The sequence below is a fragment of the Haliotis rufescens genome, unplaced genomic scaffold (genome assembly GCF_023055435.1).
Source record: "Haliotis rufescens isolate VD_foot unplaced genomic scaffold, xgHalRufe1.0.p SCAF_75, whole genome shotgun sequence".
Classification (NCBI taxonomy): domain Eukaryota; kingdom Metazoa; phylum Mollusca; class Gastropoda; order Lepetellida; family Haliotidae; genus Haliotis; species Haliotis rufescens.
Genome location: NW_025964367.1, coordinates 1,287,236 through 1,312,206, shown reverse-complemented (window position 1 = coordinate 1,312,206; position 24,971 = coordinate 1,287,236). Strand labels below are relative to the sequence as shown.

The window sequence follows — 24,971 nt, the reverse complement described above, 5'->3', positions numbered from 1 at the left end:
GTAATTGTTTACTATTTGACACCTAGATCATATAGTCCAGTAATTGTTTACTATTTGACACCTAGATCATATAGTCCAGTAATTGTTTACTATTTGACACCTAGATCATACAGTCCAGTAATTGTTTTCTATTTCACATTCTAGTTCATGTATTCATACAATTGTTTACTATTAAATATTTTTTTAATATGACGTTTACACGATATACGGCTTTTCCATTGGACGAGAGGTCGGTCACATGACCGCGAAATTGACGTTCATAAGTGTATGATCAAGACAATTTGACGTTCATACGTTTTTCACGAGACCGTGTTCTTGAAATGACGTAACCACTGGCGGAATACTTCCACATTCCCAGGGAAACCCCTGGGAATTCCCTTGCACGAAAATATACATATTAAGCGTTCTTTTTGATCATTTAGAACCTTTAATCTTGGTCTCAGCGTTTCAGTATACACTGAGAAACGTCAGAGAGCTTGACTGCATTATTGTTCACGAATACCCTCGCTACGGCTCATCCTAAACAAACGAAGAAATGCACATCTAAACCATCGTAGTATCGACTCGATCTGTGTCTAGGCTGACAGTGTCGGTCTCCAGCAGTCTAAAAGTATGAATTTACCTTAGTGTCTGTTTGACGCATCCTTAATCACCATTCAACGATCGGCCAGTTGATCAATGATGACTAACACATGTAACCGCCACAAGTTAATTAACAACTTCGGTGAAGGCCAATTCTTAATTAACTTTTCAGCACATTCATGTAATTGTTTTTGACCATTTGACATCTAGTTCATACATTCACACAGTGTTTCTCGTTATTCTGAGGGCGGTCAGGTAGCCTTAAGTGGTTAAAGCGTTCGTTCGTCACACCGAAGATCCGGGCTCGATTCCCAACATAGATACATTGTGTGAAGCCCATTTCTGGTGTACCCCGCCGTGATATTGATAAAAGCGGTGTAAAACCATACTCACTCACTCTGAGTCAGGCGGGCTTACATGACATCACGTAATAATCCTGTTTGCAATGTAATGCTTGTATAAATACTTCACCTGCGTAGTATGGGCCCCGGAATGCTTAACCTGTACACCACCAACAATATGCACCAACTGTATTATTGGTGTACAATTCTTTCCTATTTATTCAGTGCATAATTTGTAAGGAGGGTGTGGCTGTCCAGTTGTCTACAATCATCCTAATTCGTTTTTCACAGATTCTCAGCTGAAATCCTGTGATTGTGGGTTCTAATCGCCCTGAAGATGATCATTGGTATGTCAGAAATACACCCTTGCTCGTGGGTTTGACCAGAAGGGTAAACATTTTGCTGGCATTAAGCTGATACGCCGTGACATACTGTTTACAGTGGCCTAATCTCCGATCCAATCACTCACGTGCAGTTGGGTAGCCTCGTGGTTAAAGCGTTCGCTCGTCACGCTGAAGCCCCGGGTTCGAATCCCCACATTGGTACTACACGGGAAGATCATGTTTGGTGTCCTCCTCCGTGATATAGCTGGAATATTGTTAAATTCGGCGTAAAACCACACACGCTCACTGACGTGTAGAAAGATATGTATCATTTCCATATCAGATGTGTGTAGATCAATTCTCAAACTAAATTTTCGAATATTCATTTCATATACGTAAAACCACTGGCGACCTCTCTGTATAGGTTTCATATATGTATTATCCTAAAACACCAATGAACAACATACACGTCACCTCAGTCACCACGTCACGTAACCATAGCATTACCACTCCTTCAGGATCCCTACAACAATGGTCACCTGCGACTTTGCTTGTCGTAAGAGGCGACTGACGGGATCGGGTGGTCAGGCTCGCTGACTTGGTTGATGCATGTCATCGTATCCCAATTGCGTGGATCGATGCTCATGATGTCAATCACTGGCTTGTCAATCACTCGATTATTTACAGACCGCTGTCATATAGATGGAAAATTGCCGAGTGCGGCGTTAACACACAAATAAACAAACAAACAATGGTCACCTCTAGGTCTGCAGGACCACTGGTGTGTCACTTGAGCTTCATCCTGCCTGTTGCCTACATATATATCACATGACGTTTGCTGATGGTGTTGAACACCCATTGATCGTCGTGTAAATGGGACTAATACTAGACATTGCCTTCACACTCGTCCTGATTGAAATTCTCAAGTCCCATATCATCCTTTCAGATATGTCGAACCACGTTGCCAGTTCGTCCCCTCATGCATTACTGGTATTAATGTCAGACTCCTTGAAACGGTTGCCATTCACAAAGTGAATGAACTAAGCAGAAAGTACACAATTTCTTGAAGATGACGCAAAGGTCAACTGCCGAAAAAGCCGACAAAAGCATGTTCATAAAATGGAATATCTTTAAGTGATATTTCAGAAGGCGTGGTGCCCATGTAGACAATAAAATTTGTTGACCGAAATCAGCTTCTCTATTCTCTACAGATACTGGTACCTTTACAAGCCTATTAGCTGGCAATTACGTTGGAGATAAAATTGTACACACAGCGACTGTTTTTAAGAACATACAATACGTTGAAGCGTATTCCTACATATATACAAGCTAACTAAAATATGCTGTCATTTTGTATGTAATGTTCATTATGATAACAGAACTTCTTCAGAGGAGCTGTTTGCATTTCCTATTAATTGGCTTAACCTGGACACCCGTCTACTGATTAGTTGTGCGCGTCTGACAGTGAAATTGGTTCTTTTGCTATGGATGTGTCGCGTGGCGTTGTGGTGTGGTGTAGGTCGAGTGGTGCCGTTCAGTGGGGCGTTACGGTGTGGTGTAGGTCGCGTGGCGTTACGGTGTGGTGTAGGTCGAGTGCCGTCGTGTCGCGGGGCGTTACGGCGTGACGTTACGGTGTGGTGTAGGTTGTGTGGTGCCATGTCGCGGGGCGTTACGGTGTGGTGTAGGTCGCGTGGCGTTACGGTGGAGTGTAGGTCGCGTGGCGTTGTGGTGTGGGGTAGGTCGAGTGGTGTCGTGTCGCGTGGCGTTACGGTGTGGTGAAAGTCCAGGGGTGCCCCGTGACGTGGCGTTACGGTGTGGTGTAGGTCGTGTGGTGTCGTGTCGCGGAGCGTTACGGTGTGGTGTAGGTCGTGTGGTGCCATGTCGCGGGGCGTTACGGTGTGGTGTAGGTCGCGTGGCGTTACGGTGGAGTGTAGGTCGCGTGGCGTTACGGTGTGGTGTAGGTCGAGTGGTGTCGTGTGGCGTAACGGTGTGGTGTAGGTCGAGTGTAGTGGTGTGGCGTTACTTTGTGGTGTAGGTCGGGTGGTGCCGTGGTGCCCGAGAATGGCGGTGTTCACAGTAGGGTCATCATCTACCCACCAAACCAAGACTAAAAGCAAAGTTATTTTGTTTTGTTTATGTATGCGAAATATAATATATTAGATTCTTCTGTAGACATACTGCACACTGGGGTACAGTCGCCATGTAGACATCCTTACTCGATTGCCTGAGAATGTAACATTACACGAAGCCTCTCATGCATCTGGCAAATATCTTGCCACACAAGACGTTTGGTTTCTTTGGTGAAAACGAAAATCGATGTGATGACATGACCATGTCGCCATGACTCCGATGTGAAATTGCTAAGCGTTACATCCCTTAAAACGTGGCATGACCGCACCCACGGGCCAGAGGTGTTGTGGTTGAAAAGTTTAAGGGGCGGGGTAATTTACCCGGTGTAGTCACTATTGGATAGTGAATCATCAACACGTGCTTGTGATGTATATACGTAGTCGGAATCGCACAACGGAATCTGGTTTCAGCAGAGATTTCTTTAGTTATGGAAAAGGTTTTGTCGTTTTTATTTGTTTGTTTATTTATTAATTATTATCATTGTTATTATTTAGCATTATTAAGTAATTTAACTATTATTATTATTATTATTATTATTAATATTATTATTTACAGATTAAAATATAAAATGCAGCAAAGGGGGTTTGGGTGATCCTGGCACAGTCAGGCTGGTTAGGCTCATCATCAGCTCAGGGCCCTTGCCCCCTATACACGCAGCCCAGACAGCGAATGGGACTTCTCCCAGGAAGCGCTGCCTTGTCAAACCCACCGACAACTTTTCGGAGAATGTCAATACTCCCCAACACAGCAGCCTTCTGCATTACCCAGATTGTTAGAAGGACTGTATTCCTGGCAGCAAACCCGGGTACTCTCCCATTGTCAGTCAATAGATTGGGAGGTTCCAAACCTAAGAACAATGAGGAGTCGGACAACTTGGTACTTGGGATGCAAGCGTGACATTTCGAAAGCGATGTCCGCATACTTGCCATGTTTTTCCCGACTCTTGTCAACCACATTAGTGTCAAAAGGGACAGAAAATTCAATGATATAAATGATTTCATTGGATTTATCAAAAAGGACAAGATCAGGTTTGTTGACCTCGATAGGTCTGAAGATGTATACGGGCCTATTCCAAAGGATTATGTATTTATCATTTTCCATGACGCCCTCTACATATTCTTGGTCGTACCATGGATGGACCTCTGTGTCAAAACCACAAGCATTGCGAAGACGGTAATAAAATTATCGAGCCACTCCATAATGTCGCTTAAGATACTGTGTTTATGCCAAAGCTGGGCATCCGCGGACAATGTGTTGGACAGTCTCATTACATTTAATGCATATTCTACATTTCATGTTTACATTTCGTGTGGGAAGTGACTGGTCATGAGCAGCAAACAGAAAGCCTTCTGTTTCACCTTTCAGACCAGCCGACATCATCAAAGAGAAGGACTCTGCAGGGTTGCTGATCTTCTCAACTCACTGCATATAAAATCTCTGCAGTGGTCGTTCAGATAGCCTCTCCTTGAACAACTGAGTTTGGGCCGATTTGATATGGCACTTCGCTTGGTGGACACTCATTTCTGTACCGTCCAACAGTACAGAACCATCAACAAAATCAACATTTACATTAAGATTATGTCCGACATCCTTTAAAAACTGTTAACTACTTTGAGTCTTGACATGCTTCACAAGAGGATCATCAGACAAATAAATGTGTGCAAAGTTGCAGGAGAAAATTATGTCATGAAGAGACTCCACGTTGATTAAACCACGCCCTAAAATTATAATTGTTAAATATAAGCGATTGAGGGAAGAACGAGGGCGGTGGGATCTATTGTCTGACATGATTCTTCGTGTGAGGGTGTCAGTACCGTGAATTTCTTGTCTCGTCCAATCAAAACCAAAAGACAGGACGGATACGGAATAAGTATTTGTGGCTTTCACTTTATTGCGAGCGTCCAGCTTTACCCCAGATTTCAATTCAGGTGTCGACAATTGTTTTCTGAACAAAGTTAAAATGGACATTCTGGAGTTTATTTGTCTTTAACCTGCATCCCCAAGTACGTACATGCCTGATCTGCAACGAGTTGGCGAATAACTCCTCTCGCGAGTAAATTCATCGATCCTCCCTCTTCTACTACTACTATTATTATGTTTATCATTATTTGTCAGTCTATGTTCTAAGTCTACGCTGTCGTCAAGCAATGTCAGGTACAAGTGTAGGTATCACAAACTTGCCGCGGCTCATGTCACAGACCTGGCGATGACCTGGTAACTGAATGCCCCCATCCCCCTGACAACCCCCCCCCCCCCCCCCCCCCCCCCCCCCTTATCGATCAGATACCTATAATGAGGTACACGTATGTGTTTTTCGACAGCAACTATACAGTACAACTCTTCAGCGACGGCGGTGGTGACCATGGCCCTTTGTGTTAGCCTTTTGTAGAATAAAAGTCGGCTCCTAATAATGGCCATTGCTATGAAATGCTATTGGCATCCGACATTTTCCACATCAGTGTGTAGGAGTAAATTACATATCTGGAAGGTTTCACAGTCTATCGATAGCTTTACCCACCAAAAGTATACTTAAATAAGGTGCTTTGTGCCCTTGAACATGTACGCAAGAAATAAACCACAGCCAAACGCGCGCATTCATGCACTTAGCCATATCAGCAATAATCCTGAACGCGATGTTAAACCCAATGTCACCTCACCTCACCACTGCGATAAGCATCCTGTACGTTGTAAAGAGAAAATCATCAATAGCTCAGAGCCGAGTCTAAGTTTAAGGCATATCGGAAAAGGTTAAGGTTTGGCAAGATTTTACCTGTGTAAATATGTATTTTCTGAAATCAAGGAGGTTAACCGTGTACGTTTGTACATAACATTTGACGGGGTGCTGATGGCGTCGCAGTTGTTAGGATTTCGGCAAATGACTAAAATGTGTATGCGGTCTACGAAGTTTGTAGGGAATGTCTGACTGTTGGTGCAACACTCACAAAGAGCAGCGCGCAAGGTTTATGTGAAAATCCCAGAGATAATAGCAGATTTCAATAATCATCAGAAAAGCAAGAAACTAAACACAGTTTTAAGCACACAAAGTCATTGTTTCAATGTATATTTAAACTCACAATGTTTACTCTACATCAGCGTTAGTGTCATTTATATCTGAATTATTAATCTGATATATATTAAATACAGCAGTCTTGAGCAGGGCAGATTGTATTGATTATGAGGCAGTTCCAATGCCACGGAAACCCTCCGTCCATGCTACACAATACTCTTCGTGTCTTCGGGGAGGACTGTGATCATTTCCTGCATCATCACAGTGTCCTCTCCCTCGACGGTGGATGTAGTTGGCGACTGCAGCGTCTGCGGACCAGGCTTCTCGCTGTCAGGCTGCGTTACTCACGGACGGAACTAATCTTTAGCCACAGTCGGAGCGGGTGCTGCTGGTGTTCTGAGTAGGACGGTGCCGTGGGCGAGGAACTCTGAGTCACAGAACAAGGCTTTAATTGGTCACCTAACAACTGGCTGTTCTGCTGGTATATGTGCCGTTGGTCAGATGGATTATTCGGACACAATGTTGCCGTATTGACGACCGTTCAGTGAGGTTGATCACTCGGACATCATGATTCTGTAGAGAAAGCTGTATGAAGAGAGGTTGATAATTGTCTCGGTGATGTTCACAGGTACAAGGATACATTATGTACAGGTAAACTTATTAATCAAGCGGACATCTATTACGCTGTCACTGGCAGTATTAAACAACAATTTACTACGTTGCTGTAAATGTCGATGGTGACCCATAATACTGAATGTTACATTTATATATAATGAAAAATATAATAACAATACTTTTTGATGGTGCATATACATGAATACGCCGCAGCCGTTTCGTGTGGACTATGTCCCTCCCTTGGACAGAGATACATACAAACTTTTTCTTCCATTTAGTCTCATGTCAGTTCAAATCTTATCCAAGTATTTTATTCACGGATGCTTCTTACGTTTATGTCATTATATCGTTCCGCAGGAATATATGTTACAAATATACCAGGTCTATTTATCATTTACGAGTAAATATTTGAGATGAACGTATTTCTGAATTGCCTTTAATTGCTTATTCGTGTATACATCCGTGAACAACAACATCTCGGTCATATTTCATATTGCTTTATATTAATTTTACAACATATGCAGCTCTAGGAAAAGTAATAATATGGAATGAAACACGTCAAGCCGTCATTTACCGGTTTATGATTAAAAAAACTCAATACAACTGTTCAAAGTTCATGTCAAATAAACAAATATATATAGAAATATGGTTGACCTTGCAAGGCTATTGACATGCTATGAAATCTAAAGTTTTGAATGAAACGCGTTTAGTTGTTATTGATTTGTTTTATAATTAACGGAACTCGCTATATTTGTTCAAACTTGATGCCATATGTGAAAAAATATATATACATATGTATGACCTTACTGTCGCCGTGATATGAAATATGACACAAACTGAGTATTAGAAGTGAAGGCGAAACACGGTAAGTATTTGTAACCTTGATATTGAAAATTGAAGTTTGATAGCCTGAAAGTGCAGGGTGAATATTGGTTTAGTGAGCCAATGAAGATACCCTGATGTTTGTTTCAGTGTGTCGTGTGTTTAACGTACGTTTGGTTGCGACCCGTGAAGATCCGGGGTAGAATAGGTCTTTAACAACCCATGCTTGCAGTAAAAGGCGGCTACGCTTGTCGTGAGAGGCGACAAACATGATCGGGTGGCCAGGCTCGCTGACTTGGTTAATGCATGTCATCGATCCCAATTGCGTGGATCGATGCTCATGTTGTCAGTCACTGGATTGTCTGGTCCAGACTCGATTATTTTCAGACCGCAAAACTTTTGGTTGCAGTGTGATGCAGAATTATCAGGGAAAAAGCAGGCAATAAGTGACCAAATTGTTCGAATGGATCACTGAATGATGACACCAGATGTATGCTAAAAGAGTAAGCTTTTCCTGCTTGGCCGTTAGCACCGGCCAATCGCAACAGTTCCATGAAAATAGTAAGCGCTTGTAAAGAGGTGTGGAAATTCAAAGATCATAGGATATGCGTTTTCCATAATAATGAAATGGATTTGTCACTAATATTTATAGCCCTGCCCAACAAGGCTACAGATGACGTGTCATATTTAGTTTGTTTGTTGTTTTACGCCGCACTCAGCAATATTCCAGCTATATGACGACGGTCTGTAAATAATCAAGTCTGGACCAGACAATCCAGTGATTGACATCATGAGCATCGACCCACGCAATTGGGACCGATGACAGTTAGCCTGAGCATCCGATCCCGTTAGACGCCTCTTTTGACAAGCATAGTCGCCTTTTACGGCAAGCATGGGTTGCTGAAGACCTATTCTACCCCCGATCTTCACGGGTCGTCATATTTAGTACATTCCACTGCATGTCTACCATAAGGTGTGTTAACAAATGACTGAACAAGGTCTTTGATAGTGAAACCCTTATTGAGAAGCTTACTTGTAAGCAAAATGTCTGGACGTGAAGTTTGAATAGAAGGTACTTGCTCGTACGTATTTAAGCAATTAAGAAAGGCAGACACCATTAACTGGAGCTAGTGGTACATTGCCCGTCAAAAAGGAAAACTGACGATTGGAAAAACAAAATCACCACTCTTGTTGGCAAATTTCTAAATGACATACGAACATGTATCGTTTCGATGGGCGAGAAAACTAGCCCAAGTATAGAACTCGTACAAAATATTTTTACATTGTACGAAATGTCAATTCATCTCGAAACAACAGCTCGCCGCTTAATGTCTGTGCGTGCTATATAGACGCTGAAGTGGGAGACAAGATGTTTCATTAACTACCTCCTTTGAAAGAACTATAAGTACATCAGTGTCAATTTATCTAATTAGTAATCATAAGGAGATATATCTGAGACAACAGGTGGTTGTGCATCACAGTTAAATCATATTAATGTTATAAATGTCTGTTATAAATGTCAATAACACGATCCCAGAATATACTATTTAACGTCATTGATCGGGGAGGAATCCCTGTCGGTTACGTATGATATCTTCCAGGGGGGGGGGGGGTCCTGTCTTTCTACTGGTACTCCACTTCTGGTCACTGATGCATCAAATTTGGAAATGTCCTGCATCAAATTTACCATAAAACCCTTTTGGAAGCTTTACTGAGGCCTTGAATGTTGAATCAAACGTCTGACCAAGAGTTGTACGGTGCGCTTTGAAATCTTCGTAGAAAGAGCATGCTCGATTAGACTTCCAGTGTAGTGAAATGTAGACACAAAACAGTTGGAGCTGCTGGAGTATTGCTCGATATAAAGGGTAAGTTGAACTATTGGCAAGTTGAAGTCAGCCTCTTGTCATAAAGGCTTGTGGAAAGTCACTCTTTATCTCTGTGCATAGATCTAAATAGGAAACAGATTAGGTGGTCTCACTGGTCGCCTGTATTTCTATCTCAGGTGGGTAAATCAGTGGAAGGGGATTGACTATGTGATGGTTATTGAACGATATCAGATCATCGATATACCTGAAGCTAAAGTTATATGCCAATCCGAGAAGACATTCTGATTCACATGAATAAGGAAACAGATCAGCAAGAAGAGGCGCAGTTGGTTAACACGGGGAAGCCTTCTTCTTGCCTAAACGTCTTACCCCCAAATTGTAGATAAATGTTATCAATTCGGAAGTCCAGCATTTCGCATATTGTTTCCTCAGTAAACTTCTGATAGCATTTGCTTTTATTTTTCACTAATTGCCCTGAAGCTCTGAAGATAGATATGCAACAAAAGCCCCATGGATCAAGAAGTAACGTTTTTCCGTCATTAATTTGTCATGCGGGATAGTGGTTTACAAAATTCACAAATCAAATGTTGTAACAGAATTGAACTTGGTTTTTATTCTGAGACTGACGTACGACGTCAGAGTGGTGTTTCACTATGAGCCTTTGTTCTTTGTTAAGTCTAAATTCATATTTAAGAATATATTCGTGTGATAATGGAAGAAGTATCGCATCCAGTAGCATCACATTCACATGCATTCATAGAATTGATGTTCAGTGCCCGCGCACGTTCCTTGTACCATAAGTGTAACGCTTGCAGGGACCCAAACATGTTCCTAGCCTCAACGTGTTGACAATATATCGAGTCATGATTGGTAAGGCAGTTTTGCAAGTAGTGGGCCAGTATAGTCGCCCTGTGATGGTGCAGAACGCCAAGAGCCAAGATATACAGTAAACTTCGTTTGTAACGAACCCGCTTATAACGAATTGACATACATAAAGAACTGGTCTTTTGGCCCCGGCCATTTGCTGTTTATGTACTGTGTATATGCCTATAACGAACTATTATTATAACGAACTAATATTAGTGTTGTAGCCGTAGTTTACTGTATAATACAATAGGACAGGATTAACACCAAGAAAGTTAGAACATGTCAGTTGTTAAAGTACCGCTCTACCACATCAACTCTTGCCTGCTGCTACAACTATCAAAACAAACAGAAAACCAGCCCCAGCCGCGAATCCAGTATTTAATGTGAAAATACCTTTGGATTCGATGACTAGGAGATTGATCACTAACAAAACAGCGTGACTTCATGACTTAACAAATGCTGTCATAAAAAAATACCATTTTCTTCCTTACATATGCATGATTTCATTGTCCTAGTTTGAAAAATATTTATTACTTAATTATATCATAATATTTACTACATATTTAGGCCCCAAAACGCGTAGAGGTGTTGGATGCTGTAAATTGTTTAGTGAGACCCTAGCCCCTGTCATGCGTTCACATCCTTAACATCCGTGTTTATTAAGGCTGCGAAAAGGCTTATGGTAGACATGTGGAAGACATTTACAAATCTGACGCATCAGTGACACAAATGATGTCCGATGCAGTTCCCTATTTTGACCTGTATCTCATGTTCCCGTGTGTTTTTTTCACGTTAATTGGCCCACCTTTGCAAGTGTTTGTGACGGGTGCCACTGGTAGGACCGAATGCCCCTGTTCGTGAACAGCTGGCATCATCACCATTTGATGTGATCCATAAACACATTCTTATGATACACTCGGAGTCGTACAATGGATTCTGACTTTCGTAGATGTCACATGATTATGGAAATAGTCACGTCGCTTTTATTTACATGAATACGCCCATAAAGTCACTGTGCCCCAGATTCTCATTTTCAAAATACGCCTGCGAAAGACAGGTACTACATGATGTCCATTTGGAAACAAAATTATTACGTCCTGTTTTGAGCAGGTCTCGAAACGTAACATGCAACTTCCGCATTCTACGGAAGTAATCCTCCTGGTTGACAGTTCCCCGGACAGTGTGCAACGTGCCGGGAGACAAATGTCTTTCCAATGACAGATATAATGATAAGCGGCGCTCAAGTATCTCCCTTACGAATCACTCTGATGACAATAATGACACCAGTTTTGGCGAAGCGGCATCCATCGTGTGGAAACTTCAGAAGGTCTTAAAAATATAGGAAAACAAGAAAACATAACGATGGACGTATTTGTATTTTACCCAAACAGTTGGGTTTCTGTACAGGGCATGGGTTTAACAAATGTCTGAAGGATCTAGTTATGTTGTTATTATCATCTTGGATAAGCGACGCAGTCATATCCGTAGGTGTGATTTATTTTAAAATAGAACCTATTACTGTAAATACTTTGTGAAAACGTATCAATTCGTATTATGTATTACTTACCTGATAAACACTTGATACTGATAAAGTAAGTTGTATATATACGTTTTTCGATTTCTATGAATCATCCTGTCAGACAGACAGAGCTTGTTAGCAGTAAAAGATGTGAATGACAAACATTGTAATGATCGTATCTTGAACTACGAAATGAACAGCTAGGCTATTCAAGTAGTATGATATTAGCTAGATTGTATAAAAGTAATTAATACATTTGCGAAATCTTAGAAATATGTAATGTGTTCAGCGTAATGTGAGATCGCCTTCTTTGTGTAGTGGTTAGAGCACCTGCATGGAGAACGGAGGGTCGATGGTTCTCGTTAAATGATGGTACTTGTTGTTACCCTGCCTGGCATTAACTAGGACTGGGTCCCGTTCAACAAAGCCATCTTAGAGCTAAGGTGATCGTAACTCCCAATCTTTAATACTGGCTTACGATAGTCGTAGATCTAAGATCGCTTTGTGGAACGGTGCCTTGGTCAGTATGCTGTGTCTGAGTGGGATATCCATGTTAAACTGTGGCAGGATATCTCATTGGACCTGCAGTTGAACCGGTGTTAGAACTGACCAGTACAAGCAGTCGCAGTCACAATTTATCTGAGTACCTATCACATAGCTTACAAGTGAGTGAGTTTGGTTTTACGCCGATTTTAGCAATATTCCAGCAATATCACGGCGGGGGACATCAGAAATGGGCTTCACACTTTGTACCCATGTTGGGAATCGAACCCGGGTCTTCGGCGTGACAAGCGAACGCTTTAACCACTAGGCTACCCGATCGCCCCCACAGCTTACAAAGAAACTCTACCCGACGTCGCGTTCATCGTTAAAGGTCAGTTTTCCCACAAGTGGTATGGCGCTGATAACATCAACGGGAATGTTTTTCATGAAACGATAACGGTAACATTCCTTTCTTAGGATTCTCCAAAGCGGGTCTAACTGTATATAATGCCAAAACATGAAATATGAGATTTTATCCGGTTTTACCGACAAAATCCGGTACAAATATCTCTTAAGGTATAAAATATGTAGCGTCATGTTTATTTTTCTCACACTCACGCTCTTTTGCAGCGAAATATGAAAAGATCAATTTTGCACAGGATACAATATTCATAAAGCTTGAATATTATTTTAATACTCCAGGATCGAAGGTCCAAATGAATGAATGATATGGCGCTTTTTCAGTCGCCCGTCCGTCGTCTGTCCGTACGTGAACGTTCGACTCCCTACCGAACCGGTTTAAGCGATAATCGTGAAGCGTTAGGAGGATGCCTTGCACCATTATATGATTTAGATTCCTTCAATGCGTTATTGAAAAGAAAGGAAAATCTTTAAGAATATCACAATGATCGCCCAGACATGTTTCGTAGATCATAATGATCAATATAAGTTTCTGTTACGCACTAGCGTATGGACTGCTGGTGTCTTACTTTGAAGAAGTGAAAACATCTAATACGGATAATGAATCGTTCTTACCCTGACGGTGTTCGTTAACTTTCAAAAGAATATTAGGTTGGAATTGTCCTATAACACGACATTGTACAGAGCCTTTAACTTGACATTTAACTACACGGCAATAGACTTGTGACAACCAGGACCTGGGTGCTTTAGTTTGACTGACATTCTCCTTCTGGTGAAGCCTGATCGAAAACGCGTTCAATCAAGTAATCAGTTTGTACATTAGACATTATTGGTTGGTTGGTTGATTTGTTGTTTAACGCCACACTCAGCAATATTCCAGCTATATGACGGCGGTAGACATTATTGAAGGTGATTAGGACCATACTTTGAAATCGATGGATAGGTTGTAAGATCCTTGGATATGAGTCTATTGGAGATTGTGGATCCATGCTGTTACGCGTCATTAACAATTGAATGGGCATGCGTGTTTCTATATGCTATAATGTCCAGTTATTTAAACACTGATACTGATTCTGTTAATTCAAGCAAATGCTGCAGAAATGAAATGTAACTTTCAATGAACGTTTTGATGAAACCTTCATTGATTTTGTTTCATCAATAACGCGCTTTCTAAATTATTAAGACTTTCTTCTATATTGGGGTCAACGTCAGGTCAGAGGAATTGCAGCCTCTTCACAGACGCCAGAGGTCACTTTACTCCAGTGTAGGTACTGCCGAATGACATCCGATGTGGAGAAGGTCAAACTAAATTAGTTTCCATACGGCTAGTTTTATGACTTGTTTACTAAGATTTCACAAATAAAACGAACACTTACGGAACGATCTTTTTCTCCCGGAGTAGATCCACTTGGGAAGGTAACTATATAACCTGACAGTCAAAAACACCGCCAAGCAGCACATCTCTGTTATTTCATTTTCATTAGAACTTTATTATAAGATACGATTTTGCAAGATTGTTTTATTCTTATTTTATTAAATAAACTACGTGAACAACATAATAACAGAAAGAGGCTCACAAACGCTAACAACCTATTATCTCACTATCCTTGTGTGTTAATACTGAAGTCATCAGCTGTTAGGGCTCCGGGGTATTATCTTTGGAATTCGAAAACTAACATTTCTCGTAAATACTTGTATTTAATAATCGTGCCAATTATTTCAGGCCCGTGTAGCGCCTTGCGATCAAGGATTCATATATCACATCATCTGATCCTGTCAATACATCGCGAGCCAAATATAATTTAATTGCTTTCTCCTCTCGGGGAATCCGGATGTAAATTGAGTGAAATTGAGACTGAGGAAGATAATTCTGGTAGGTGGTGGTTTTTAATGGCTGTATTAACTTGCAAAAGGTTGTTTGATATGCTCCTTGGGAGTTTCGAGGACACTAAAAGACAGTTTTATCGCATATGTATTATGTATTCAATGTAAAAAAAGGATTAATCTACAAGTTCCGTCCCAAAAGATTGAAAATATGTGGTTGATATTCTGAATCAAATTAACTAAGTGGATTTTGGGTTGAATATTTTAATTTTTTAATTTTAATAAACGACATCATTCATCTTAAAGTTTTATTTGCGTTTTTACGACGAAGACTACAAATTACATAAATCCTGGACTTGTTTCTACAGTGTTATCCCTGGGGGATTCCGTGTTTGAGTAGGTCCCCATTTCCTAATACCTGTAGTCGGAGTCGACTAAGATGGGATTGGGTTCTGTGACGTGGCGCCCTGTGTCTTCGGAACCCGATCGCACCTACCGCTGTTGATGATTTCAGTCACTGGTTTGTCTGGTCGAGAATTATTTACAATTCTCGGTGGTACATGCATGAAACTGTTCAGACTACGGGGTCAATCAACATTCACTAAACCAAGCCCCCTTACGAACCTTTTCAGCGCAATTGATTCAGTGTCTTTGCAATGCCAGATTGTCCTTATGATGGTATTCCCAGTCAAGGCAGAAATAGTTGGTTGGTTTGTTGTTTAACGCCGCACTCAGCAATATTCCAGCTATATGAAGGCGGTCTGTAAATAATCGAGTCTGGACCAGACAATCTAGTGATTGAGCATCGATGGGATCGATGACTGCATCAACCAAGTCAGTGAGCCTGACCACCCGATCCCGTTAGTCGCCTTTTACGAAAATCATATTCACCTTTTACGGCAAGCATGGGTTGCTGAAGACCTATTGTACCCCGGAATCTTCACGGGTCCAAGGCAGAAATGTTTTTTTTATTTATGTACATGAACACGTATGTCTACGTGCGTTTCTATATATATTTCTTTGTTCTGATTAGTATATATGATTTATTGTGTTATATTGAGGAATATTATCTCTTCGCGAGCCATGCACGGATACATACGTAATTCTCATATATCATCATTATTCATACACAGGTGACCAATTAACAATGAGCCAATATTACCGGAAGCTATATTTCTTTAGAATATTAAATGGTAATTGTGCAATAATTCAGAGAGATACGCTATTTCGTAGTATTGTTTAAAAGGACGAATATATATAATTGTTTTTATTGGGCTCAAATATTCCCTGCGTGTCGTAATTATTTAGCTGACTAATAAATGATATATTTGGGATAACTCTTTTTTTTGGTAAAGTACAGATTCTAGTAAGGAAGTAAGAAATATAAAGCCTAGGTGGCTGAGTGGATTTCATCGCTGACTTTGTTGTGCTGGCGATTAGGTGCCTGACTCTGGCAGTGTGGTGTTCGAATCCCGGATAGGACTCTACCCAAACAAGGACTAGAATCTGTATTTTACTAAGAAAATATTATCCCAAATATAACATTTGTTCCATTTGACCACGTTCATTGTGTATTCACTGACTTAAAAGGATTGCTTGGGTAACATGTGTGGTATGTTATCGTGTCCCGGTGTAATGGGTAGTTGCTCATACCATCAACCACTGTCTCTTGTCCCATGTTGTACTAAGACTCTCCCACTTATTTTGCAGGTAACTGAAGACCTGTACAAACGCTAGATGTTCCAAATGGCCAACCTGTCGACCAGCTTGCTGTCCATGTTAGACATGAATCAATACAACCTTTCTCCAAACTTCACCATCGATGACCTCATCAGGGTGGCTGTGGATTACAAGGTCTCGGACCACTGGTTCAATTCCGAGACCGAGCTTGTTCTCGTTGTCATCTTCTGTTTCGTCATCTTGTGTGGCCTCTCCGGCAACATCGTTGTCTGCCTCATCATCTGCAGGAACGGGAACCTCAAATCAACACGAAACTGGTACATCCTCAACTTGTCCATCTGTGAAATCATGACCTGCATACTGTGTATGCCTTTCATCCTGGTGCGGATGACGCTCAAAAACTGGCGCTTGGGCTTGGTGCTATGTAAACTCGTCCCAACGCTTCAAACAACCTATGTGGCAGTATCAACACTTACCATTGTGGCCATCGCCGTGGATCGGTACCGTGTAATTGTGTGTTCGGTGACCAGGAGTCACTACAAGAAGAAGACAAAGTATGTGATCCCCTTGACATGGCTTGTGGGATTCTTTATGTCCCTCCCGCAGCTGTTGACTAATCGCGTGGAAGATGTTATCGGCGTGTCTCGCTACCTCCTGTACTCCATCTGTATTGAACATTGGGAGTCCTCCGAGCTACTCATGTGCTATACAGTGACCGTTCTACTCATGCAGTACCTCCTACCTGTTCTTGCCATCATCACACTCCATGTCCTCATATGTCGGTTTCTTCGCGTCCGTATCAACACACGACAAGCCTCACTGAGGGAGGTGCACCGAGCTAAGAGAAACATGGCGAGTCATCGTAAAAATATGTATCTACTAACAAGCATAGCTGTTTTGTTTGCGGTGACGTGGTTGCCAATAACTCTTGTCAACATCTTGGCCGACTTTGATCAGGGGGTGTTTGAGGACAAGGATTTCCGACTCATCCACGCGACTTGCCTTTTAGTGGCGCTGTGCTCTGTGTGTATAAACCCGGTTGTCTACGGCTGGTTCAACTCCAACTTTCGCCGTGATCTACAGAGATGGGCCAGTACAAAGATATCAAGCTCAGTGGATATGCTCCAATACATTGAGGCCAGCACACACCGGTCCAAAACCGATATGTTGTCCATGTCAACACACAACCTACGGGGATATTCCATTGTTCATGAACGACGTTTAGAATAACACGTGACTACAACCTGTCTTTCCTATTTGGGGGCTGTAGCCTAATTAGTTTTTCTTGGCATATCGAAGCGACACTCAAACAATTGTGCAACCCCAATCCATTTATTGATGTTTTCGCCTGATGTGTAGCTGCACTACTCCCAAAGGATGTGTCAAATGGAAGTATATAGCATCGGATGTCATGACAGAGACGCAATTAAACAGTTATATTTTTATTTTTCTCGATAAAGTGCAATGGTTGCATCTTTTCATATATCTGCCACTGAACTCAGAACGTTTGCCGATGGATGTAAACGAAATGTCGACGATGAAGTATAATGTTTTGCTCTATATTGTGAGAACACTTCGTTTAGTTAGACAGGGCAAACAGTTATCGGTGAGAGTATATAGCGAGGTGCATGCATGTGTGTGTGGCTGCTTGTACAAGTCCGGACTGATGCCGATTTATAGTGCTAGCCCATTGAAATACCATGCCGCAGGTTAACATGAATACCCCACTCAGACACAGTATACTGATTCCTAGCCGACCAGTCCTTTTTTAGCCTCTTAATGCCGAGCGCCAGACAGGGTTACAAGTACCATCTCTTAACGTCGTTTGGTATGACGCACCGGGTATCGAACTCCGGGCGGACGCTCTACCACTAGACCACGGAGGCGGTCCGCAAACAATTATGACATCATCTAACGTATAAACATGATAGCACTGCATTCGATACATTTATTTTTGCAAGATGCCAATCGCCCAGATAACCTGTAAAAGAATGATTGACACAAGTGACCGTTCCAAAAAGCGATCTCACATTTACCGTATAAGTACAGGATTAATGCTGCGATCGCTTTTTGCCAACAGGTCCAGTGGTAGTTTATTTAATAAATATAGACGCCCAGGCGAAATGTACTAGTTTTACTGTATAAGCTCTATACACCTAGTCTTATTTATCATGATGACATAGGTTACTAGTTCCCAGCAACCACTGTAAACTTGCCTAAAATGGACCATTACGTCAAGCCGTGAGATATCAAGTTACTGTTAACACGGCCGAGATGTTTCCCCATCAGTATCCCACGTGCACGCATCTACTTGAACATGGATACCGATGATGCTATTTTCAGCTAATGAAACGTGCCAACCATCAGAGTAACGTATTACTACAAGTCTCTTAGAGCAGTGGCATTGACTGTTTGATACAGTTGTGATTCAAGCTGTCGTATCTGTGGCGCCTAGCTCATGAAGGTCAATAAATCTTCTGTTATGATTACTTGTGCTATTTAGGATGATTACTTGTGTTATTTAGGTAGAAGTGCATTCATGTTTATGAATAGGCATACATCTGTGAAAAACTTTCTCATCCAAATCCCAGGAACATACCATTCTGTTGCGATCGGGATTATCTTTCAAGAAGAATTATCCTTGTTCCTCAATCTTATAACGCACTCTTCTAAATACAAGCAACAAAACCCTTTCCATAATTATAAGTCATTTCTCTGTGAAAACCAGAGTGCATTTTAGAATTCCTAAAGTATCATAAGCTTGTGATTATGAATCACTATCAAATAGTGATGATACCAGTGTTCGCGAAAAGTTGAGCATTAAAATATCCTACCCATCGGTGGCACGCGAACCACGAACCAACAACATAACACTTGAGAGATTTGTCAAACTAGTTTACATTTAAACTCCACGTCTTGTGAAGGTGTGTCCACATGCAGCTTACGAGTATATTCGATCGAATTTCATTCATCAGTAACGGACGAATTAAAGACTAATTTGTAATTTGTTCTTAAAGTGGAGAAGTGATTCCATTTCAACATGTTCATCAGAGCGGAGCTGTTCTTAATTAATAACGGGCCTTCCGCTTTCACACTCATTACATTGGCACAAAGTGTGATACCTATTCTGGGTGTCCCAAGCAGGGAGATCGCTGGGACATTGCTGGGACACAGCGGAGTACAGCCAGATTATTATTAATAATAATTCATTCATTGATGTCTGAGTTGGGTTTAACGTCGCACTGAACAGTATTCCAGTTATATCACAGCGTGTGAGATAGGTGTGAGAGGAAAGCCCGAAGTGTTGAAGATCTCAGACATCTACCACTTTGGTGAAACCGACGAGCACGGGTATGGTACTGACCAACCAGTAAATGTGATATGAATGATATGTCCAACGGATACTGTTGATACTGTTGATACAACAGCTATATGTGTTCTCTGGCAACCGAAACCTTTTATTTTGTATCACCTTTGTTTAATTTATTGTTTATTAACGACTTAATTAATTTCCTTGTACTCTGGCTTTTGAATGTGCTCGGTCAAGTCATGGGTAACATATATTTTTGTACTAATATCGGTCCAGTACTGTTACGTACTATCCTTGTATCAATAAACCTCAAACAGAGCCATGTTGTATGTTTTCTTCTGATGCAACATGTAGAAGAACGGATACATCGTCCATCTGTGGGGGCGGTCGGGTAGCCTAGTGGTTAAAGCGTTCGCTCGTCACGCCGAAGACCCGGATTCGATTCCCGACATGGGTACAATGTGTAAAGCCCATTTCTGGTGTCCCCCACCGTGATATTGCTGGAATATTGCCAAAAGCGGCGTCAAACCAAACTCACTCACTCACTCACTCACTCACTCACTCGTCCATCTGTGAGATGACAATGGCGTCATTGTATGATGACGTCGTCTCGTTGGACAAATATACGGTACGAAAGAAGATGAAGTTACATAATTGGAGGATGTCGCGGTTAGAAGATGACGTCGGAGGGCAGTAAGTTACGGTGGAAGTGGATGTTGTCTTCAGCGGACAATGATTGATTCCTGGCAGACGAAACAACAGGGAACTGCGAGGTAGCTGATAATTTGATGCATCGTTCCAGAAAGATATGCCTAGAGACCCGATGGCCAATAGTGGGATGAAGAGTGATATTGATATAACGTTCTGACTGTAGGCTTACATGCGTACCTCCCAAACACTTCACAAGTTCACGGAGCAACGAAAAACGGATTTCCTATTTTTTGAATTAACATGAAAGTAATAGTCAAATTAATTGGTGCTGCGATTCGCTGTGCAAGGTCAACAATATTTAAGGTCGTTGGTACAAATCCACGATTCCCATTGATGATGGGGTCTTTTTCGAAACATTTATTTAAAATATGTTTCAATCTTCGTCACAGCATGTCTGCTATGGAATGATTGTGTCAATGAGTCAGGCTGAACGCCAATTTGAACAAAATTGTAATTAGTTTACGACGTACCTTCTGTTAGGGAAAGACCGAAATGAGGTTTTAGGTTTGGTGTATCAACATGGTACTTGCGATGGTATGATTCACCAAAGACCAAACTCACTTGGAATCGTGAACTTAAAGCAACGACCACAGGGTATGGTTGACCTTGCACGGCGAATCGCGGCGCCTTAGACGACTCGTCCTCCTGTGTCCCCTCGTCCTCCTGTGTCACCTCGTCCTCCTGTGTCCCCTCGTCCTCCTGTGTCCCCTCGTCCTCCTGTGTCCCCTCGTCCTCCTGTGTCCCCTCGTCCTCCTGTGTCCCCTCGTCCTCCTGTGTCCCCTCGTCCTCCTGTGTCCCCTCGTCCTCCTGTGTCCCCTCGCCCTCCTGTGTCCCCTCGTCCTCCTGTGTCCCCTCGCCCTTCTGTGTCCCCTCGCCCTCCTGTGTCCCCTCGTCCTCCTGTGTCCCCTCGCCCTCCTGTGTCCCCTCGTCCTCCTGTGTCCCCTCGTCCTCCTGTGTCCCCTCGCCCTCCTGTGTCCCCTCGCCCTCCTGTGTCCCCTCGCCCTCCTGTGTCCCCTCGCCCTCCTGTGTCCCCTCGCCCTCCTGTGTCCCCTCGTCCTCCTGTGTCCCCTCGTCCTCCTGTGTCCCCTCGTCCTCCTGTGTCCCCTCGCCCTCCTGTGTCCCCTCGCCCTCCTGTGTCCCCTCGTCCTCCTGTGTCCCCTCGTCCTCCTGTGTCCCCTCGTCCTCCTGTGTCCCCTCGCCCTCCTGTGTCCCCTCGCCCTCCTGTGTCCCCTCGTCCTCCTGTGTCCCCTCGCCCTCCTGTGTCCCCTCGCCCTCCTGTGTCCCCTCGTCCTCCTGTGTCCCCTCGTCCTCCTGTGTCCCCTCGTCCTCCTGTGTCCCCTCGTCCTCCTGTGTCCCCTCGCCCTTCTGTGTCCCCTCGCCCTCCTGTGTCCCCTTATGGGATTGAACGCACATACCGATCAGGTGTGAATAGTTTTATTCCAACATCCGTACGTCTTGCTGAAGATGACAGATGCATTTGTTAATTTCCTTCATTTCTCAGGGGCATTTTTTTATATGCACATATTCTATTTATGTAGACCGTATGTATGCGCCAATTTCCTTCATATTTAATATGCATGTTGTTTTGGCGTTCATTTATACTATTTCCGAAGACGACACACGCCAATTTCCTAATTTTCTTATACATAAAGATAGAACTTAATCTCTTTTGTATAGGTAGCGGAGGCACGAATTTAAGTAGCTTTGTAGAACCTATTCTATATTTACTTTAAATTCGGAACCAAAGAACATTTCTTGCAGGAAATTATTTTCCAAAGACGGAAGGCGATGGTGCAGATTTCATGTTAATGTGATTAGAAAAGTACGTACTTCCCATGACAACATGGCGAATATACGAATACAATCAGTTAAGTATCGGGGGGAACAATGGGTGTGTTTGGTGGGGTCTAAAGTTTATGTGTACAGTGTACAGTGTCCTCTCTGTGTACAGTGTACAGCGTCCTCTCTGTGTACAGTTTGCTTCACAAGAAAGCATCAGGAACCCTGCTAACGCGCACAAATTCCCCTTTTGTCTTTGTTTGTTTGTTTGTTGTTTAACGCCGCCATCAGCAATATTCTGGACCAGACAATCCAGTTATGGACATAATGAGCATGAGTATCGATCCACGCAATAGGGGTGAGTGAGTGAGTTAATATTTAACGTCACATCGGCAATATCAGGCGAGCCCGTTAGTCGCCTCTTACGTCAAGCATGGTCGCCTTTTACGGCACGCATGGTTTGCGGAAGACCTATTCTACCCCGGATCTTCAGGGGTCTCGTCTTAATTGTCATCCTTGGCTTATTAGACTCATACCCATGATGGCGGCTTTTACCAAGGTGATAAATGTGTCTGGACTCTTTGGACACGAGGTGATATAACTGTTGAACAACTCACTCACTCATCACGCAAATTGGACATTGAAGCATTGAAGTTTCCAGAAGAAATGAGTTGGTGTCATCACTGATATTTAGTGATCCATTCATATAATTGTCAATGCTATTTTCCATTGTACGTCCAATGGTATCAATGGATAATCGAGACTGATTGTTCTCTGGCGTTGATGTTTTTAGCATAATGTCGTGGTGTCACATGGAAACGACCCGTCGACATCCGGATTAGAATAAATTGATCTTCAGCAACCCATGCTTGGAGTAAGAGGGATAGGGTGGTCAGGCTCGCTGACGTGGTTGATGCATATCATCGTATACCAATTGCGAAGATCGATGCTCATGATGTCAAGCACGGGATTGTGTTTTCCTCACTCGATTATTTACGGACTGCCGACACCTGAAGTATGACTGAGCGCGGCGTTAACAACCAACAAACAACATTATGAAACAACCTTCGGCATATTCACTCAACACATGAGTTGACGTTATAATTGCCTACTTTCCGTCACGATAACGTAGAACTTGTAGGAATCCGAATCCATACTTCTGATTTGCACAATAAAACCATGTGATGATTGTAAGTCTGAATAAACATGAATGGTTTAACAGTGTTTAAGTGTAGCGTGCTACACGGAATAAAATATATGTACGTTCCGCCGAAAAAGGAGAGACCATTTTAATCTTCTGTGAAACATTAAAGCGTGCTTGACAAGACCATTCCTGTTTTACAGTGTGCGTCTATATCCAGTGTCACAGAGAGGTACTGCGCTAGTTATGATCAGACTAATATTGAAATAAGTATACTTTCTACATCCGGACCGCCTCCGTGGTCTAGTGGTAGATCGTCTGTCCGGAGAGCAAAGGACGGGGTTCGATCCCCGGGCATACCAAGAGATTGTTAACAGATTGTAATTGTTACCCACTCTGGCGCTCGGCATTAAGGGCTAAAACAAGGACTGGTCAACTCGGAGTCAGTATACTGTGTCAGAGTGGGGTATTCATGTTAAACTTTGGCATGGTATCTCAATGGGCTAACACTATAAAATCGGCATTAGTCCTGACTAGTTCAAGCAGACACACACACACACGTGCAATGATAATAAGTGCAATAATCTTGGACGCGAGGTAAAACATTTTACATCCATTCAGAAAGGATTCAAATATGAAACAGGTGTGTTTATCAATTAGATCACACCGCCTTCATTTAGCTGACATATTGCGGCGTTAACCAACAAGCAAACAATTGTAACATTTCTAATTTTCACAGAACTCAAATTTTCATTTCGTCTATTAAATTATCTGAGTCCATCTTGACACGTGTATCGTATTGTACACTGCAGATTGATCTGTGAAGCCAAACAGTCCATACCATCACACCATAAGTTATCCTCACCGTGAAGATCCGGGGTAGAATAGGTCTTCAGCAACCTATGCTTGCCGTAAAAGGCGACTATGCTTGTCGTAAGAGGCGACTAACGGGAGCGGGTGGTCAGGCTCGCTGACTTGGTTGATCCATGTCAGCGTATCCCAATTGCGTGGATCGATGCTCATGATGTCAATCACTCGATTGTCTGGTCCAGACTCGATTATTTACAGACCGTCGTCATATAGCTGGACTATTGCTGAGTGTGGCGTAAAACAACAAACAAATAAACAAACATTTCAATAAGTTTACTTCAGAATTGACTTCAGTAAGGTTTTGCTTTTATGGAGGAATACAGCGTAGAAACGGTGTGACTTTTGTGTAAGTCCGCATAGCTCAATAAACGAAAAAATATATTGAAGTCAATTCCTTTCAATAAATACGCCACAAATAACAACTTCACAGCCTGCTTATTTAATAACTACCCACTCCCAAAACAAACGATGTACAGCAATACAAAATCTTCGACATCGTTCAACGAAATAATGCAACCCCGCCCATTCCATTATCAACCAATTAAGAACAGAAATGGGCGTGGCCTAATGTTTTTTTCGTTTCATGGAAACATATAAAAATATTAAATATTTGGTTAGCCAGTCAAATGCCACATAACCACATACAATTGGCGAAAACAAGACATTGCAGTGCGCAGGTCAGCCCCTGTAGCGTCCTGTCTGGTCTGTCCACAATGTCGAT

General features: G+C 42.3%; 1 protein-coding gene across 2 annotated transcripts in view; it reads left to right on the top strand.

The window, feature by feature from the left end:
* Positions 1-18,186, top strand: part of LOC124150584 (neuropeptide Y receptor type 5-like) — a 37,356-nt gene extending 19,170 nt beyond the window's left edge. The window contains exons 1-2 of one of the 2 annotated variants that reach the window (XM_046522522.2): positions 6,664-7,034; positions 16,470-18,186. In XM_046522522.2, the coding sequence (XP_046378478.1) occupies positions 16,497-17,669 (1,173 nt within the window). In that variant the 5' untranslated portion in view covers positions 6,664-7,034; positions 16,470-16,496 and the 3' untranslated portion in view covers positions 17,670-18,186. Of the gene's footprint in view, positions 1-6,663; positions 7,035-16,469 lie in introns of those variants that run through there. The other variant, XM_048388610.1, reaches the window with a different exon arrangement.
* Positions 18,187-24,971: the final 6,785 nt, after the last annotated feature.